The 17,555-nt window shown below is 36.0% G+C and overlaps 1 protein-coding gene across 3 annotated transcripts in view; it reads right to left on the bottom strand.

Moving 5' to 3' along the window:
* Window positions 1–17,555, bottom strand: part of TMEM135 (transmembrane protein 135) — a 305,852-nt gene that overhangs the window by 11,360 nt on the left and 276,937 nt on the right. For 2 of the 3 annotated variants that reach the window (XM_062196847.1, XM_062196848.1), the window contains 4 exons: window positions 13,672–13,818; window positions 10,759–10,828; window positions 6,759–6,926; window positions 177–240 (listed from right to left, as the gene is read on the bottom strand). In XM_062196847.1, coding sequence (XP_062052831.1) covers window positions 177–240; window positions 6,759–6,926; window positions 10,759–10,828; window positions 13,672–13,818 — 449 coding nt within the window. The remainder of the gene's footprint in view (window positions 1–176; window positions 241–6,758; window positions 6,927–10,758; window positions 10,829–13,671; window positions 13,819–17,555) is intronic. The other variant, XM_062196849.1, reaches the window with a different exon arrangement.

The raw sequence follows: 17,555 nt of genomic DNA, 5'->3' as shown, positions 1-17,555 counted from the left end.
TTGCCAACTCAAAATACCAGATGGCAGGAGTGCCTGGATGTGACTTCACAAACATCATGTTTAGCTTGATCTATTACAACAGAAAAGGAAGATACACAGAAATCTGATAAAATTTGGAAGCTATTTCAGATTCATTCCTACCACTGATTAATACAATAACTTTACTATTGCTTTACCAGCTATAATAGCATGTAGCTCATCATCCAGGTTTCTGATCCAGCGCAAGAAGCAACTAGTACCCTGTATTAAGAAGAAAATACAAGGGCTTCAGTTATTTCATTTACAGGCAAAAAATGCATGAAACAAAAATTTAATGACTTTGGAAACAAATTAATGATTTTATATTTTACATGATTGGGAAAATTATGAAATAGTTTTACAAATTATTGCTCTAGATAGACTCTAATAAGAAATTTTACATAATATTTTTATTATACTGATCTTTCAAAACAAATATATAACTACCCCTTCTGCCTAGATTTAAAATTAAGGGGAAACTATCACTCCCATTATAGCAAGGAGAAAAAGCTAGATAAACTACAGTCTCTCAAACGAGAATTCTACATATAGAGAAAACAGTTTTCAATACTGAAGGTGAAATAAGAACTTTTTCAAGATGGGTAAAAACTGAGAAATTTCATCACCAGCAGACCTGATACCAGAAATGTTAAAAGTGGTTCTTCAGGCAGAAAGAACACATCAGGCAAAAAATTATAACTGTAAAAAGAAATGAAGACCTCTGGAAATGGGAAAATAAAGGAAAATTTAGAAGACATGCTATTCTTGTATTTAATTGCTTTAAAAGTATGTTAAATGTTTAAAAAGCAGGGATGAGCACACTATGGTCCACTGGCCAAATCTGGCCGTCTACCTATTTTCAAATGGCTCAGGAGTTAATAATGGTCTTTGCAGTCTTAAATATTTTCTAAAATTTTTATTTTTATTTTTATTCTCATCTTATTTGAAAGACAAAGAGACATAAGAGGAGGAGATAGATAGCTTTCCTCCACTGGTTCAGTTCCCACATGTCTGCAGCAGTCTGCACTAGTCCAGGCTGAACCCAGGACTCTAAAACTCCCTGCTGGTCTCCCACATGGGTGGCAGGAACTCACACTGTAACAGCAAAGTGGAGTAGTTGTGACAGAGACCACATGGTCACAAAGCCTAAAATACTTATCCTCTAGCCCTTTAGACCTCTGATTTAAAGCAAAAAACTAAAACTAAAAATAAAATAAAAATAAGCACGTTGTGGAGTTTGTAACATGTAAAGGTAAATGAACAGCACAAAGGACAAAGGATAGGAAGGAAGAATTAGAAGTATGGTGTTGTAATATTCTTAAACTATGTATAAAGTAGAAATATTATTTGAAGATTATCTGACAAATAAAAAATGCATGTTATAAATGTTAAGTCAACTACTAAATTAAAAAAGAAGTTATTAGAAATAGTGAAGATAGAATGCAGACATTAAAAACTGGACAATCAATTCAGAAGGCAGAAAAAGGAAAATAAAAAACAGAATGAAAAGGAAGAATAAAGAAAGAATGAAACAAATACAAAACAACTAACAAGAATGTAGATTTAAACTCAATTATATCATGTGTACATTAAATGTAAGTAATCTAAACATACCATTTAAATAGAAATAATCAGATTAGATAAAAAAGGAAAAATTACACAAAAATGCTTCAAAAAGTTTGTAGAAAATGAATTAAGATCTGTTTATTTTAGTCTAAAAATTTTTAAATCCATGCAGTTTTTTCATAACATTAACATACTTTTTGAAGGTTCCTTGAATGCATAGGTTTCAACATGGTTTTGTGTCAAAATAAACATATCATAATTTCATTTTCTATGAACTTTTTTGTCTTGCTTCTGAGTTTACTTATTTTCATCATTTGAAAGGAATAGTGATATATATATGTGTGTGTGTGTGTGTGTATGTATGTATGTATATGTATCTCTCTCTCTCTCTCTCTCTCTCTCTGGGGGGGGGGGTCTTCCATCAGTTGGTCCACTCTAAATTCCAGCAACAGCTGGGTCTAGGTAAACCTGAAATCAGGAGCCAGGAACTCCATTTGGGTCTCCCAAATGAGAAGCAGGGACTCAGGTAATTAAGATATCATTTGCTGCCACCAAAGATGTGCATTAGCAGGAAGCTGGATCAGAAGCAGAAGCAAGACTCGAACTCTGACGTGAGATGAGAGCCTCCTGGGCAGTAGTTTAACCTGTTGTGCCACAACACCCACCCACCTTTAACTTTTTGAAGTTGCTTGAATATGTTCTAAAAGAAACTAATTTTTAAAATGAAGACAGAAAGATTAAATAGAAACCTTATACTATCAAATGAAAGCAATTCTATTAATATCAGACATAGTAGACTTAAGAACACAGCCTATTACTAAGGCTAAAGAGGAGTTGGAATAGTACAAATGAAAAGAGCATCAGTTCGCCAGCAAACAGAAGATAGGAGATTGGGCAGCGCTGTGGTAAAGCCGCAGCCTGCAGGGCAGGCATCCCAAATGGGAGCTGGTTCAGGTTCCCATCATGTTGCAGCCATCTGGGGAGTGAACCAGCAGATGGAAAATTTCTCTTTCTCTCTCTTCCTCTCCTCTCTGTAACTCTGCCTTTCAAATAAAAGAAAGAAAGAAAAATAACCTTGCTTTCACTCACTCTTAAAAAAAAAAAAGAAATGAGGTTTATTTGTCCTCTCTTCCCTTAATCACATTCATAAGAAGATACTAACAACATAGATAATTTGTTTAGAAAGTCACATTATGGCTTTGGAACACAATGTATAAATATGTTCTCTGAGAATTTCTGACCCAGTTGTATTTTCTCAGTTTAATGCCATTTAGTTTGTATTACCCAAATTAGTAAAACAAATTTAGAAAATGAAAAGAAAAACAACATACTTTCAGATATGCTAAATGGTGAAAGAGAATCAAGCAGAAATGTTGGTGATAATCCACATGTAAATATTTAGGAATATATATTAGGAATAAATACAAACACTATAACATAAGAAATGAAAAATAATGCAAACAGAAATATAATTTCTAATAATCTGTATTAAACTATTTTATATTTAAAGATATTAGTAACGCCACCTGTTCAAAACATATTGAGAGTGTTTTAAGGGGCCGGCGCCATGGCTCACTTGGTTAATCCTCCACCTGCGGCGCCGGCATCCCATATGGGCACTGGGTTCTAGTCCTGGTTGCTCCTCTTCCAGTCCAGCTCTCTGCTGTGGCCCGGGAGGGCAGTGGAGGATGGCCCAAGTGCTTGGGCGCCTGCACCTGCATGGGAGACCAGGAGGAAGCACCTGGTTCCTGGCTTCAGATGGATGCAGCACTGGCCGTAGCGGCCATTTGGGGAGTGAACCAATGGAAGGGAGACCTTTCTGTCTGTCTCTCTCTCTCTCACTGTCTATAACTCTACCTGTCAAATAATAATAATAAAAAAAGAAAGTGTTTCAATATTAATGACATTATATAACAAATGATTATCTAGATTATTTATAGCTTGTTACTCCTTCCCATCTCAAAATACTTTGTCCAGATCTATCTTTTATGAGTAAACATTTACATAAAATGATAATATATAGTTTTGTCTAAAATAACTCTCTTTCAATTTTCCAGTATAACTTTCTTTTAAAAACAAGAATATATGTATTCTTTATAGATGGATATATAGATATGGACTTCAATAAGTTCATGGAAAAATAGAATTGAAAGATAAGTTTATTTTGGTGCCAAAATTTTTTAAATATATAATGTTTTTATAGCATGCATTTTTCCTGGCCATTTTGAAGACCCCTCATACACATACATGTATGTCTGTGTGTATATATGCATTATATGTATACATCCTTAACATACTTTATCACTATATCTAGTTTTAAAATCTAAATTTTAGATGTTTAATGTAATATGTAATATTTTTATATACCAGTGATTCAAATTAAACAAAGGCCATTACTTAAAAGTTGCATGGTATTATGTCAAGAACATTAACTATAAATGTGTTTAATTGTGGGTTTATGGATGCATGGGCACATCAATAGTGACAAAAAAAAATAGTGACAAAAAAGGGTGAAAGAATGTTAACTCTGGTTATTTCAGACAATTTAGTAGGAATAGTGAGTGAGTGGAAGAAGGAAGACAAGTTGTTGCTTTGATGGTACAACAGAAGATCTTTACAGAGTCTATCAATGTTGATATCAGTTAAAAGGGATTAATATATTTAAATAATCAGGCAGTAAGTATGATTATGAAAAAATAGATCAGGCACATTAATATCAATGTGATATTGGAGTATGATAAAATTCATAATTTCTCCAGTTGTCTATGCATTTAAAAAGAAAATTCAGGTTTTGAGAATATTTTTAAAATATGTAAATTCAAGTATGTCTATACACTCAATTATATTAAATAGAATTTTATTATTTTTAATTTATTGAACTTTCTATGGCTCTTTATGGCTCCCTGGAATGGGAAGAAAGTAACCAAGGATGGGACCTCTTGATGGGAAAAGTTAATAACCTGGTGAACACTGACATACTGGCTAACAAAAAACAATCCATAAATAATATCCCCACGTTGAGATTAACTTTCCTTTTTTAATTATTTTTTTTTCTTCCCAAAGAAAACTTTTATTTAAAGAATACAAACTTCATGCATTTCATAAATACAAACTTCATGCATTTCATAAATACAACTTTAGGAACATAATGATTCTTCCTACCATATCTGCACTCCCACCCACATTCCCACCCCTCTTCCTCCTCCATCTCCTATTCCCAGTCTTATTTTTACCAAAATCTATTTTCTTTTTTTTTTCATTTTTTAACTTTAACTTAATAAATATAAATTTCCAAAGTACAATTTTGGATTATAGTGGCTTTTTCCCACCATAACCTCCCTCCCACCCGCAACCATCCCATCTCCCACTCCCTCTCCCATCCCATTCATATCAAGATTCATTTTCAATTATCTTTACATACAGAAGATCAATTTAGTATACACTAAGTAAGGATTTCAACAGTTTGCACCCACACAGAAACACAAAGTATAAAGTATTTTTTGAGTACTAGTTATACTGTTAATTCACATAGTACAATACATTAAGGACAGAGATCCTATATGGGGAGTAAGTGCACAGTGACTCCTGCTGTAGACTTAACAACTGACACTCTTGTTTATGAAGTCAGTAATCACCCAAGGCTCTTGTCATGAATTGCCAAGGCTATGGAAGCCTCTTGAGTTTGCCCACTCCAATCTTATTTAGACAAGGCCATAATCAAAGTGGAAGTTCTCTCCTCCCTTCAAAGAAAGGTACCTCCTCCTTTGATGGCCCGTTCTTTCCGCTGGGATCTCACTCACAGAGATCTTTCATTTAGGTCATTTTTTTTTTTGCCACAGTGTGCCAAGATTTATTTTCAATTAACTTTGTACATAGAAGATTAACTCTATACTAAGTAAAGAGTTCAACAAATTGTATGAAAAAAAATTTGTCAATAGTTGAGATGAGGGCTGTTCAAAGTCATTGCATCTCAAAGTTAATTTCACTTCCATTTTTTTAAGCATGCTTTTTTTTGAGAAACTGAATTAGCTTTAAAGAAGAACCCAAGAGTGATACATCTTTTGTGAGCATTTAGACATGACTATTACTTATAAGAATATCCTCCACTTAATGCACTAAAATGAGGTAAATCTTTGAGAACTAGTTTTACTATTAACTCTTATAATTCAACTCTTTGAGCACAGAGGTCTTGCATGGGAACTTAGTACACAGTGACTCCTGCTGTTAATTTAACATTAACACTCTTATGCATGATGTCAGTGATCACTCGAGGCTCTTGACATGAGCTGCCTAGGCTATGGAAGCCTTTTGAATTCACAAATTCCTTCCATATTTAGACAAGCCTATAACCAAAGTAGAAGTTCTCTCCTCCCTTCAGAGCAAAGCAGCTCCTTTTTTGATGACCACTGCTTCCCACTGGGTCTCAGCCACAGAGGTCCTTCATGCAGGACACTTTTTGCAACAGTGTCTTGGCTTTCCATGCCTGAAATGCTCTCATGGGCTTTTCAGCCAGACCAGAATGCCTTAGGGCTGATTCTGAGGTCAGAGTGCTACTTAAAGTGTTTATCATTCTGTAAGTCTTCTGTATGGACCCCATGGTATGGAGGATAGAGGAAAGAGCATTCACTCCTTTTTAATTCTGTCTATTATTATTACCAAACACTTAATCAATTAAATAGCATTTTAAAAGAAGAGCTTTCTCCAACCTCAATTCCCAATTCCCAGTATATGTATTTGGTGATATCAAGATACATCTGGGGCCTGCCTGTGACACCAGCATCTCATATGGACACCAGTTTGAGTCCTGGCTGCTCCACTTCTAATCCATCTCCCTGATAAAGTGACTGGGAGAGCAGCAGAAGATGGCACAGGTCTTTGGGCCCATGCACCCACATGGGAGATCTGGAAGAAGCTCCTGGCTCCTGGCTTCAGACTGGCTCTGCCTTGGCCATTACAGCCATCTGGGGAGTGAACCAGCAGATGGAAGATCCCTCCCACTCCCCCTCTCTCCCTCCCTAACTCTGACTTTCAAATAAATAAATAAATAAATAAATATTTTTTAAAAGATGCTTCTGATAGGAAAGAACTAATAAAATGACAGGTGAATTTAGGCCATAGTTCATTCTAGCAAGAGTTATGTCATTCCATTTTTCTTATTCTTCTGAAAACATTACCTTGTATATACTAACAAAAGAGCCAAGAAAAGCTCCCAGCTGGAAGTTTTCTTTATTGTAGAAAAGAGACAGTAACCGGGATGGCTGTGTAAACAGATGCCGAAATGCAGAGGGGATTCGGAGGCAGCACTGGATCAAATATCCCACACTAAACATTCTGATGAAACCCTAGAGAAAATTGGGAGCAAAGTCTGATTTACAATCAAATATTCAAGTCTGACAGAATATGAATGTTATCATTTCAAATCTATATCAAGACTCAAAAAAACTTATTACAGGTTTATATCACAGTAATTTTCAAAATAAAGTCTAAAAACCTCAAACAATAATTTTAAAGCAATTACCTTAAAAATAAGGGTGAAATCTTGGAGTGAGTATAATTTGACTTATAAAGACTTAAATAGTCTCACAAGCACTGGCCAAGCTTGCCTATGCACCAAAATTCCATTTCTTGAAATTTGTTGACAATAACCAGGATTTTTAATTCCTAAACCACAAATGAGTTTTAGATACAAAAGCACTGAAATTCCAAAAGATAGTTAACAAAACCAAATAGTTTTGAGAATTTTGACAGAAAACTGTTCTTAATCATTAGCATGAATAGGGATATTTTTAATAGAAAAATGATTTCATCGCTCATTTAGATTTTTGGCACCAACTTTCAATATGATTAAGTTAAAGGGATTTCACATAGAAAGGTAGTTTTATGTAGGTTTTTATTCCTGTGCTTGAATGTGTCAGGCTAAAACAACTCTACAGAACGGTAGCTTTAAGGTATAGATTAAGGCAACTGAAATTCAACATTTGCTTGCAACATTTCTCTATTTTTCCTTCACTTTTTTATACTGTAAAAAAAAGGTCACCTTAGGAGGATGACCAGTATTGGCCAATTTCATTTCAGTATTTATGATAATGACATTTTGATGTTACTTAATACTGAGGGTCTGAAGAGTTCCAATTGGCTCAAAACAAAATGTTAGCAGTAAGAATAGTTATCTCATACATGATTCAACCAATATAGTGCAATACTATCTCCCATCTTCCTCCTCTCTCACTCCTAGTGAATGGGAAAAACATCTACAATTTTAGCAAGTGCTTGCCTCCTAAATTCCAAAGGCCAAGATTATATTTTCCAGATTATGGGTTTTTTTTTTTTTCTGGAAAAAAATTGGATAATTGTAAAGAAACACTGGAATCAGGTTAATGTACCTGAAGCTACCTAATACCTAGTTAAAACACAGAAATTAAGTTGTGCAATAAATTACTGTGAATTACCATACATTTGCTTAACTAAAACTGCCTAGCATTTGTTCAAAGCATAAAACGGTTATATTTTTATCTTGCCATTGATAACATTATAACATAAATCTAAGGATTCGCGGATCATAACCATGTTACAATCTTTTCATACTATTTCCAAAAGATCCACTTGTCCACCGTTTCCTGTATTCAGGAAATAGTCAATGAATGCCAGTTATGTGCCATGCATACATATCCCTAGATGCTGGGGATACAGAGGTGAGGAGAACAAAATGTTCTTGCCTTCATGGAGCTTTCATGCTCAGAATAAGAAGAAAACATTAGAGGAAGAGAAAAAGAAAAAATTAAACAAACAAAATAATAACAGCCTAAAATAAATTTTATGAAAGAAATAATCAGGGAACCAAGGCAGAAATCAACAGGGCTATATACGTCAGACTGAGTGATATGGGAAGGAGAATGAGAATACGACACTTAAATAGACCCAAAAGGTAAGAAGCTAGCATAAGAAAAACATTTTGAACAACTTGAATAAAGATCACAAAGCCAATAAAGAGGTTGGCAGGTGCAAGGAAAGGACAGGAAGTTAGTGTGAATAGAAGATGGTGATTTGAGAGTAATGAATTAAGATGAATATTTACTCAGGGCTATGATCTAACATGTGGGTTCTACCTAAATTCATGGAATAAAGTGGTACATTGCCAAAAATTTTTACTATATTTGTGGTGTAAATTCCTTACCCACAAATTTCAAATAGTTTTGCATTCATAGGCATAATATTCCAGCTCACACAGAAACTGCCAAGTTTACAGCACTGGTACACATTTAAAAGAGTGATTAGGTGATTAGGTCTTTTTCATTGCTAAGCAAATTATACTAACTTTTCACATAATGTTTTTAATATTCCCTCCCTCAGACCTCAAGTTTTTCAAATATCTCTCATTTCACAATAATTTTATTAGTTCCCCTCTTAAAGCCTCCCTTGGAACTACACTCATATTCAGTTAGAAGGTGTAAGAACTTTCCAGCAGCCCTCAGATTTTGAGATTAATAGGACCACTTAAAAGTGCAAGAGAAAATAGGAAAAAATATATCAGATCACTATACACCTAAAAAAAATACTCTGCTGCTTTTACCCCTGTCATATCTTTGGAAATTCTGAAGGTGTGGACCATTGTCAATATTGGGCCATAGGCATTCACATTCACAAGTACTAACTTGGAAAAGTTCCTCCCTTGTGGAATAATTAGGAGGAAGCTGTCTCTCAAGATATTGTTGGCTGGTACCGCGGCTCACTTGGCTAATCCTCTGCCTGCGGCACCAACACCCCAGGTTCTAGTCCTGGTTGGGGTGCCAGATACTGTCCGGTTGCTCCTCTTCCAATCCAGCTCTCTGCTGTGGCCCAGGAAGGCAGTGGAGGATGGCCCAAGTGCTTGGGCCCTGCACCCGCATGGGAGACCAGGAGGAAGCACCTGGCTTTTGGCTTCGGATTGGTGCAGCACGCCAGTTGTAGCAGCCATTTGGGGGGTGAACCAACAGAAGGAAGACCTTTCTCTCTGTCTCTCTCTAACTCTGCCTGTCAAAAAAAATTTTAAAAAAAGATATTGTACAATGTAGCTCTTCCCATCATCAACTGAGAACATATTTTAAAAGCCCTGGAATTGTTAGAGTCCCATTCAAAACTAAGGAGCTTGAAATTGAGCAGGTGGTGTGACTCAGGCCAGACTAATTGCAAAATTATAACTTACCTCCCAGATCTGGTGATGATGGGGGAAGGAAAGGAAATGGATATGGAGGATAATGAGAATGACACACCAGTACACATACACAGACAGTTTGTAATTTAAGTCAGTGGCCATAATGAGCTGTCTTAGTGAGAGCAACTGTGGACATGTTCCAGTTACTTTGATGCCTTAAAATAAATGTAATAGTTTCACAAGTTGAAAACCAAATGCCATTGTATCAGACTGTATACATTGTGTACAGTGAGTATCAGTATATACACTAATCCAGCTGGCATACTGTACTATCCAGGGGTCTTTTCTGGGAAGTATTTCTTTTTTTTTTTTTTTTGACAGGCAGAGGGGACAGTGAGAGAGAGACAAAGGGAAAGGTCTTCCTTGGCCTTTGATTCACCCTCCAATGGCTGCTGCGGCCGGCATGCTGCGGCCGGCGCATCACGCTGATCTGAAGCCAGGAGCCAGGTGCTTCTCCTGGTCTCCCATGCGGGTGCAGGACCCAAGGACTTAGGCCATCCTCCACTGCCTTCCTGGGCCACAGCAGAGAGCTGGCCTGGAAGAGGGGCAACCAGGCCAAAATCCAGCGCCCCGACCGGGACTAGAACCTGGGGTGCCGGCGCCACAAGGCGGAGGATTAGCCTATTGAACCGTGGCGCTGGCCTGGGATGTATTTCTAAATGAGGAAACAATACAAAGTACACAATTGAGACCTTATTTTTCCATTTTGTTGTTGCTATTGCTACGAATTACCTGTCCTACTTCATAAGTTTTAAATAAGCTAATTTTTAAGCAAGCTAATTTTAAAACTGTTTAAGGATCTGATAATTGCCTATTAAAGCTAAATTGTTAACTATTCTCACAAATTTTTTATTGCTCAAGTCAAATGTAAAGAAAAACAATTATTAATGCCAACTTTTCCACTTACTTTGAAATTATTTCTTAAATGTTATTTCTATTTACATTTTCCATTGATAAGAAAGTAGATATTTTCATATACTTACTTTAATGCAATAAGAGATGCAATTATCTTCATAGTGTTTGCAACATCTATGCCTTGGTCCTTTCTTGCATCTGAAATTAAACCCCAAAAAGCAAAACTAATTGTAATTAAAATGTGTATGTGTATGTGTGTGTGTGTGTGTTTGCAGATCTGTTTAAAACTATCTAACCAAAAAAATGGTAAAATGCCACCCACTTATTTCTATATTTATGTAACCTTCAGGTTTTTAAGATACTACAGAACCAAGAATAATACTTATGTTTTATTTGCTGCTTATTATTTGCCACATAATATAAAATATATGACTGCATTAAAATAGTTGAATGTGAAATAGAAAAGTCACATTGGTAAGTATTTATGACTAAATATGAAAAATATGTATATATTATCTTCATATTCTGCCAAATCCTTTGGAAGCTTTAAATCACTTATTGCAAACTATAACAGTCATAAATCATCCATGAAGTCAGTACTTGAGCAAAAATCATGAGAATGTGCTCAGGTTACAGGAATTTATACATAATTATATTTGAGAGAAAACATCTGGAAAAGAAACATGATACAGTATTAGAACTCAAAATTCAATTTTTAAAATAAATACAGAAGGAGAAATCATGTGAGAATTTAAAAGTAAGTTATTTGTGATTTAATTGTAAACCACTCAACCCTCTAGTGTTAAATATAAACATTTCTGTTGGGTGAACTACTGTGTGAGACACACTCATTTTAATTACTTAGTATGTTGAATCCAGGATTATTTATTCATCCTAGGCATTAAAAGTAAGTAGGATATCTCACATGGGTCTAGCTTTCCCTTTCTCTTTGAAGGATTCATGCTCCAAAATAAGTAGTCTTTATAATTCCGTTCAGACTGTAGTAAATTAATTATCTTCATGGCCGGAACACATGAGCTGTTTCCTGTTTCTAACAATAATCTGTAGAGCATTGTTCTGGCTCTGCACCTCTTCAATCCCATTTGCAAATTGATTAGCAAGACTTTCTCTGAAATCCAATTCTACATTGCAGCTGGAGTACATTGGCAGCCTTTCCTACTCAAGGGTGACAGAACAGCTCATGCTAACCACAGCCCTTCTGTCATTAGAACGATTCGGCATATCTGGTCATGTGAAGTTGTTGAGTGATTAAAACTAGTGGCTAGAAAAGAGGTGAATCAGAGAAGCATTGTCTCATGTAAATCATCACTCTTCATGTCCTCTTCAAAAACATTTCTCAGCCATTGCTACCAGAACTACACTGAAATTAGTAAACTCTCTTTGCTAGTGAAGTTCAATCTTGGTATCAACTAAACTGTCATTTAATTTTTCCCTAGTCACTTATTAGAATGGCTTTCCAAGTCCTGGACTTCCTATCTCCTGTATTATTTGCTTTCTTTGCTTCTATATAATTTTACGTCTGTTTTCACTTCAGGGACCCTATTGATGCTACTCTAACAAGTATTGCCATGACCTGCTCAGTTCTGATGCCCAAGGCATCATTCACCCACATAATTTACATTCTGCTCTGATTCTTACTGAATTTAGTTCCACTAATTGAGACCCTCTGCTCCTTTTTTCTACTAAAGTAACCTATAACTATTTTTGAGTTTAATAAATAAATTAACTGGGGGCCAGTGCTATGGTGTAGCAGGTAAAGCTGTAGCCTGCAGTGCCAGTATCCCATATGGGTGCCAGTTTGAGTCCTGGCTGCTCCACTTCCATTCCAGCTCTCCGCTATGGCCTGGAAAGGTAGTAGGGGGTCCTTAGGACCCTTTACCCAGGTGGGAGACCCTGAAGAAGCTCCCGGCCCCTGGCTTCAGATTGGCTCAGCTCCAGCCATTGGGACCATTTAGGGAGTGAACCAGCGGATGGAAAGCCTCTCTCTCTCTCTCTCTCGCCCTCTCGCTCTCTCTCTGCCTCTGCCTCTCTGTAACCCTGCCTTTCAAATAAATAATATTTCAATAAAAGAAAAAAAATTAACTACCACAATTATTCTTGTAATCTAATATTCCTTACTTTATTCTTACCTTATATGTGTAATGTATGACAAGATGAAGACAGTAATTTTAGATCTGAATACTATTCTGTTCTTATATATTATGTCAGACAATTTCACATGTTATTTTATTTAACGCTCAAAAAAATCCTTAATACAGATTATTGATCCCAGTAAAGAGATTAAGGACTTGGAGATGCCCAGTGGTTAAATCACTTGTCCAAGGCCACACAGCTGGTAGAAGCAAAATGTGGATCAAACATGGTTTTCTGATTGCTTAAATGGCATCAGCATCCTATAAATGATCCCCTAATTTTCTATATGGTCTACTCATTCTAGCCTCCCTAAAATAATCACTGTCAAGATAATTTTTATTTGCTTATGTTCTAATTTTAAAGCACTAAATTTACTTTCTTAAATATTTACATTAGAAATATAAATGGATATGTATTTATATGAAATATAAAAACTGCTTTGTACAGAGAGAAATAAAGATTTCTCATTTCAGTATCAAAGCCCTAAAAATTTTCATTCTTACAAAAATATCTTTTCCTTAATGTTCACTCCTTAATTATTTCTTTATCTTCTTGAATCTCTTTCAGGAACTTTATTTTCTTCCCATACATGGCATATTCAATGAACAAAATAATCTATAAATCTGCCCGATTTGAAATAGAAAAGCATTTCAATTTCAGATAAATCAATTTTAAAGGCATGTTGAGCTCTACTATTCTGTCAGAAAGAATAAAAAAAAATTCATTTGTTATCACGTGCCTTTTATCAAATTCCATACAAAGTTTCTGGTGAAAATTATCATCACTACCTAAATTAAAAAAAAAAAAAAAAAAACTACCCTGGCATGGAACAAGTATCATATAAACCAGTGACAAAGCATGCTAAAATATCAAGATAAAGAACTCACATTGAATCCACAAGTTTCCTGACTAGAGCAACTATATTCATTTTTCTTGGTTTGTCCTCAAGTTTCTCTTTCTTCTGTTCCACTTTTGCGTACGCTGCCTCTGGTGAATAAGAATGTGTGGGAATTTCTTCCTTCCCTACAATGAACCTAAAGAAAAGAGCACAATGCGAAGCATTTTTCATCAAGAAAAATCAAAGAGAAGAAAACAGATTTTGCAGAATATTTTCTTTTTAAGCGTATTTTCACCATTTATATAAAATCTAATTTTCCCTTGAAGAAAAAAATAGGCCTTCAAAATCAAGATACACAGAAAAGTAGAGTAGTCATTTGTTTGACATTCAGGTATTTTAAAATCAAATTAACCAAGTAAAATCCAGCACAGTACTTTCATGAAGTACCCTTTAATCTGGGACACCACTTTTTAATATATTAGATGTTTTAAAGTTTTTTAAAAAAACTACTTGGGTCACAAAATTTGTATTTTTTCAATTATATTTTTTCCCTAAGTTCTCCTAACAGTTACTATTACATGAGTTTCTCATTTACAGTGAAACTCTAAGTTTATACCTAATATCACTCTGAGGTATAAACAGCTGCAGTGCAATAGAAAATCACCTGCACCAATACAAAGAAACAGAGGGAATTAGAGAACAAGAAGCAGAAACCAGTTAAGAAGCCATATCTCATATTATTTCATTAGAAAATCCTAATCTCAATGTTGCTTCAATTTACTTATTTCTCTTTGGAAAAATCAAATATCCAAAAGGGGTCATCTCATTTCTATGCCATTGAAACTGTTGTATATTTTTCCAAAGACAACACAGAGAAAATGTTATCACCATCAGCTATCATTCAAGAAGTATACTTTCTCAGAGTTTTTATTACTGTTGTTTGTACCGGGAATGTAAGTCATTGCTCTAAGCTTTCCTATGGAAACTCTACCTCCCAAACTTTTAGAAAATGCAATAAAATATAGATAAAACATCAATGATACTACATGACATGAAACTAAAATTCTGGAATTGTGTCCTATGATAAACAAAAAGTATAAATTTATGTACCCAGAAATGAAAGGAAAAACTATTACTACCAACAACTGCAATCTAACACATTTGGACAAATCATGTAAAACATATAGCTTATCAAATCATAAGGGCTATACAAAGAATTGGTTGGTTTGTCACTAGATGGCAGCTGTGCATCCTTGGTAGATGTTAGTCCAAAAGAATATGTTTTTATTTGGGCATGTGTACACACAGTTTAAGATCTGTACTACTATTCTTTATAAGCAACAAGGAAAAACAATATCTCTCATTATCTTTCCCAATACAGTTGCTATTTTGACCAAGACTGACCATCTCAAAATACAGGTCATTTCCTTGGAGATAGTGTTCCTTTCCCAAGCCAGGATGAGTTAGTGGTCTTTCCTCTGTGCTCAGAGCCCAGTGAATCCCCAGTACTGTAAGCATTACTTTGGTAGTCAATATTCAATGTTTCCCCCATATAATTGTCTGTATCTTCTTTGCCCTTATAGCCCAGAACCTAGCATAGTATCTTGCACATAGAAAATATCTAATTCATACATGCTAAGTAAATGAAAACAGAAATAGCATTTTCTGAGCACTTACTAGATTACAAAAACAGTGTCAACCAAGTCTTTTACAAATATAAAATCATTTAATCCTCATAGCAATGCCATAGGTATAATTCCCATGAGACGTAGCATGAGTGATTATCTGTCGACAGTCAGTAAATTATCAGTAATTATTTGAACCCAGAACAGTCTGGCTGCTGGGGCACTGAGGTACACATTCTTCTAAGTTTTAAAGTATGAGGAGTAAGGCTCAGTGCATCTTCCAACTCCTATTCTGGCTCTATTCCCATGACTTCTCCTATTCTCTGTACATAGACAGATAATTTCCAAATCAGCTATACACATTTCCAGAGGAAGCTTCCTAAATTGCAGATCTGAAACATATCACTCTCATCCACAAAGAACTTCACTGGTCTATAACTACTAAATGAAAAACAAACAAGCTTAAAATAGTACTCAACACACAGTGAGTGCTTGTTATAGGAGCTATTATTATACATTATAGCTAACTGAACTACTCACCATTCAGCAGATAAACCCATGCTTCTGTCCTTTTCTTGTCTAGATCATTATTTCCTACATCTTTGCTAAAATCTTGTTTTATAAAAATCTTTTTTTAAAAAAAGTGTTTTTATTTTATTGAAAGGAAGATGAGAGAGTGAGAACTAGAGAGAGAATATATCTTTGATTTACTAGTTTATTCCCCAAACAACTATAACTGCCAGGACTAGGTCAGGCCAAAACCAGCAGCCAGAAATTCAATCTGGATCTCACACATGGATGGCAGGCACCCAAGTATTTAAGCCATCACCTGCTACCTCCCAGAGTGTACATAAGCCAGAGGCTGGAATCAGAAGCAAGCTTCTCCAGGACTTGAATCACACACTCTAAAATGTGATGTGGGTGTCCCAACCTGCTGATTAAGCACTGCACAAAATGTCTACGCCTAAAATCCATCCTAAGTGCTCCTTCTTACCCCCTTTTCTCTCCATCCCTTCACAGGTTAAAAGGGGGTGGTGGTGATCTGAGAACTGCATAGCACTTAATTTCTATTCTCTTTGGAGCCAGTATTGTGGCATACAGGGTTAAGTTGCCACCTGAAATGCCAGCATCCCATATGGGTGCCTGTTGGAGTCTTGGCTGCTCCACTTCCAATCCAGCTCCCTGCTAATGTGCCCAGGGAAAGCCAAGGAAAATGGCCCAAGTGCTTGGTCCCTGAACCCAAGTGGGAGACCTGGATGAAACTCTTGGCTCCTGGCTTCACTGTGGCCCAGCCCTAGTCACTGCAGCTATTTGAAGAGTGAAACAGCAGATGGAAGATATCTCTCCCTGTCTCTACTTCTCTGTCTGCTAAGTATGCTTTTCAAATAAATACATAAATCTTTAAAAAAGCATTTTATCTTTTCCATTCTGTGAGTAACTCTGTGCAAATTTCCTTTCTCTGCTTTATCCCTATCATAACTTGAGACTAAGTTCAGTCTTCTAAAATATATTCTTGAGATAACCTACATTTTTTTTTGTAATACTTGGTGCAATTGTAATTAATGTTGTCTTTCCCATTAGACCATATGCTCTGTTAGGAAACCTGACTCATGCACCAATGAATTTTCAATGCTTAGTACAAGACCTGGAGCAAAGTAAAAGCATACTAAATACATACTGGATGGATTTGTCCATCTTTGTAGCCCCTATACGTTCTTGTACACATTTAGGAATATTTCAAAAATAGGTGCTGAACTTTAGTAAAGTGTAATATCCTAAAGCTTTTTACCCAAATCGAATTAGGAGGCAGAAAACTAGGGTACATTATGAATACTTTTTTTTTTTGACAGGTATTTATAGACAGTGAGAGAGAGAGAGACAGACAGAAAGGTCTCCCTTCCATTGGTTCACTCCCCAAATGGCTGCTACCGCCAGCGCCGTGCTGATCCGAAGCCAGGAGCCAGGTGCTTCCTCCTGGTCTCCCATCCGGGTCCAGGCGCCCAGTCACCTGGGCCATCCTCCACTGCCTTCCCGGGCCACAGCAGAGAGCTGGACTGGAAGAGGAGCAACCGGGACTAGAACCCAGTGCCCATATGGGACACCAGCACTGCAGGCGGAGGATTAACCAAGTGAGCCATGGCGCCGGCCCCATTGTGAATACTCGTCCTTTTTGAATAAAGGACAGCTTTCCTCAAAGTGAACAGTGTACATTTTTATGATAGCATAATTATGATTTTTTTAAGATAGGTGCTTCCTTTAAGACTTTTTACAATTATATTCAGATATATCTCCTCATTCTCAGTTGTGT

The sequence above is a fragment of the Lepus europaeus genome, chromosome 7, assembly GCF_033115175.1.
Source record: "Lepus europaeus isolate LE1 chromosome 7, mLepTim1.pri, whole genome shotgun sequence".
Lineage (NCBI taxonomy): Eukaryota > Metazoa > Chordata > Mammalia > Lagomorpha > Leporidae > Lepus > Lepus europaeus.
The sequence above is the reverse complement of the archived record's forward strand: the minus strand, read 5'-3'. Positions and strand labels throughout refer to the sequence as shown.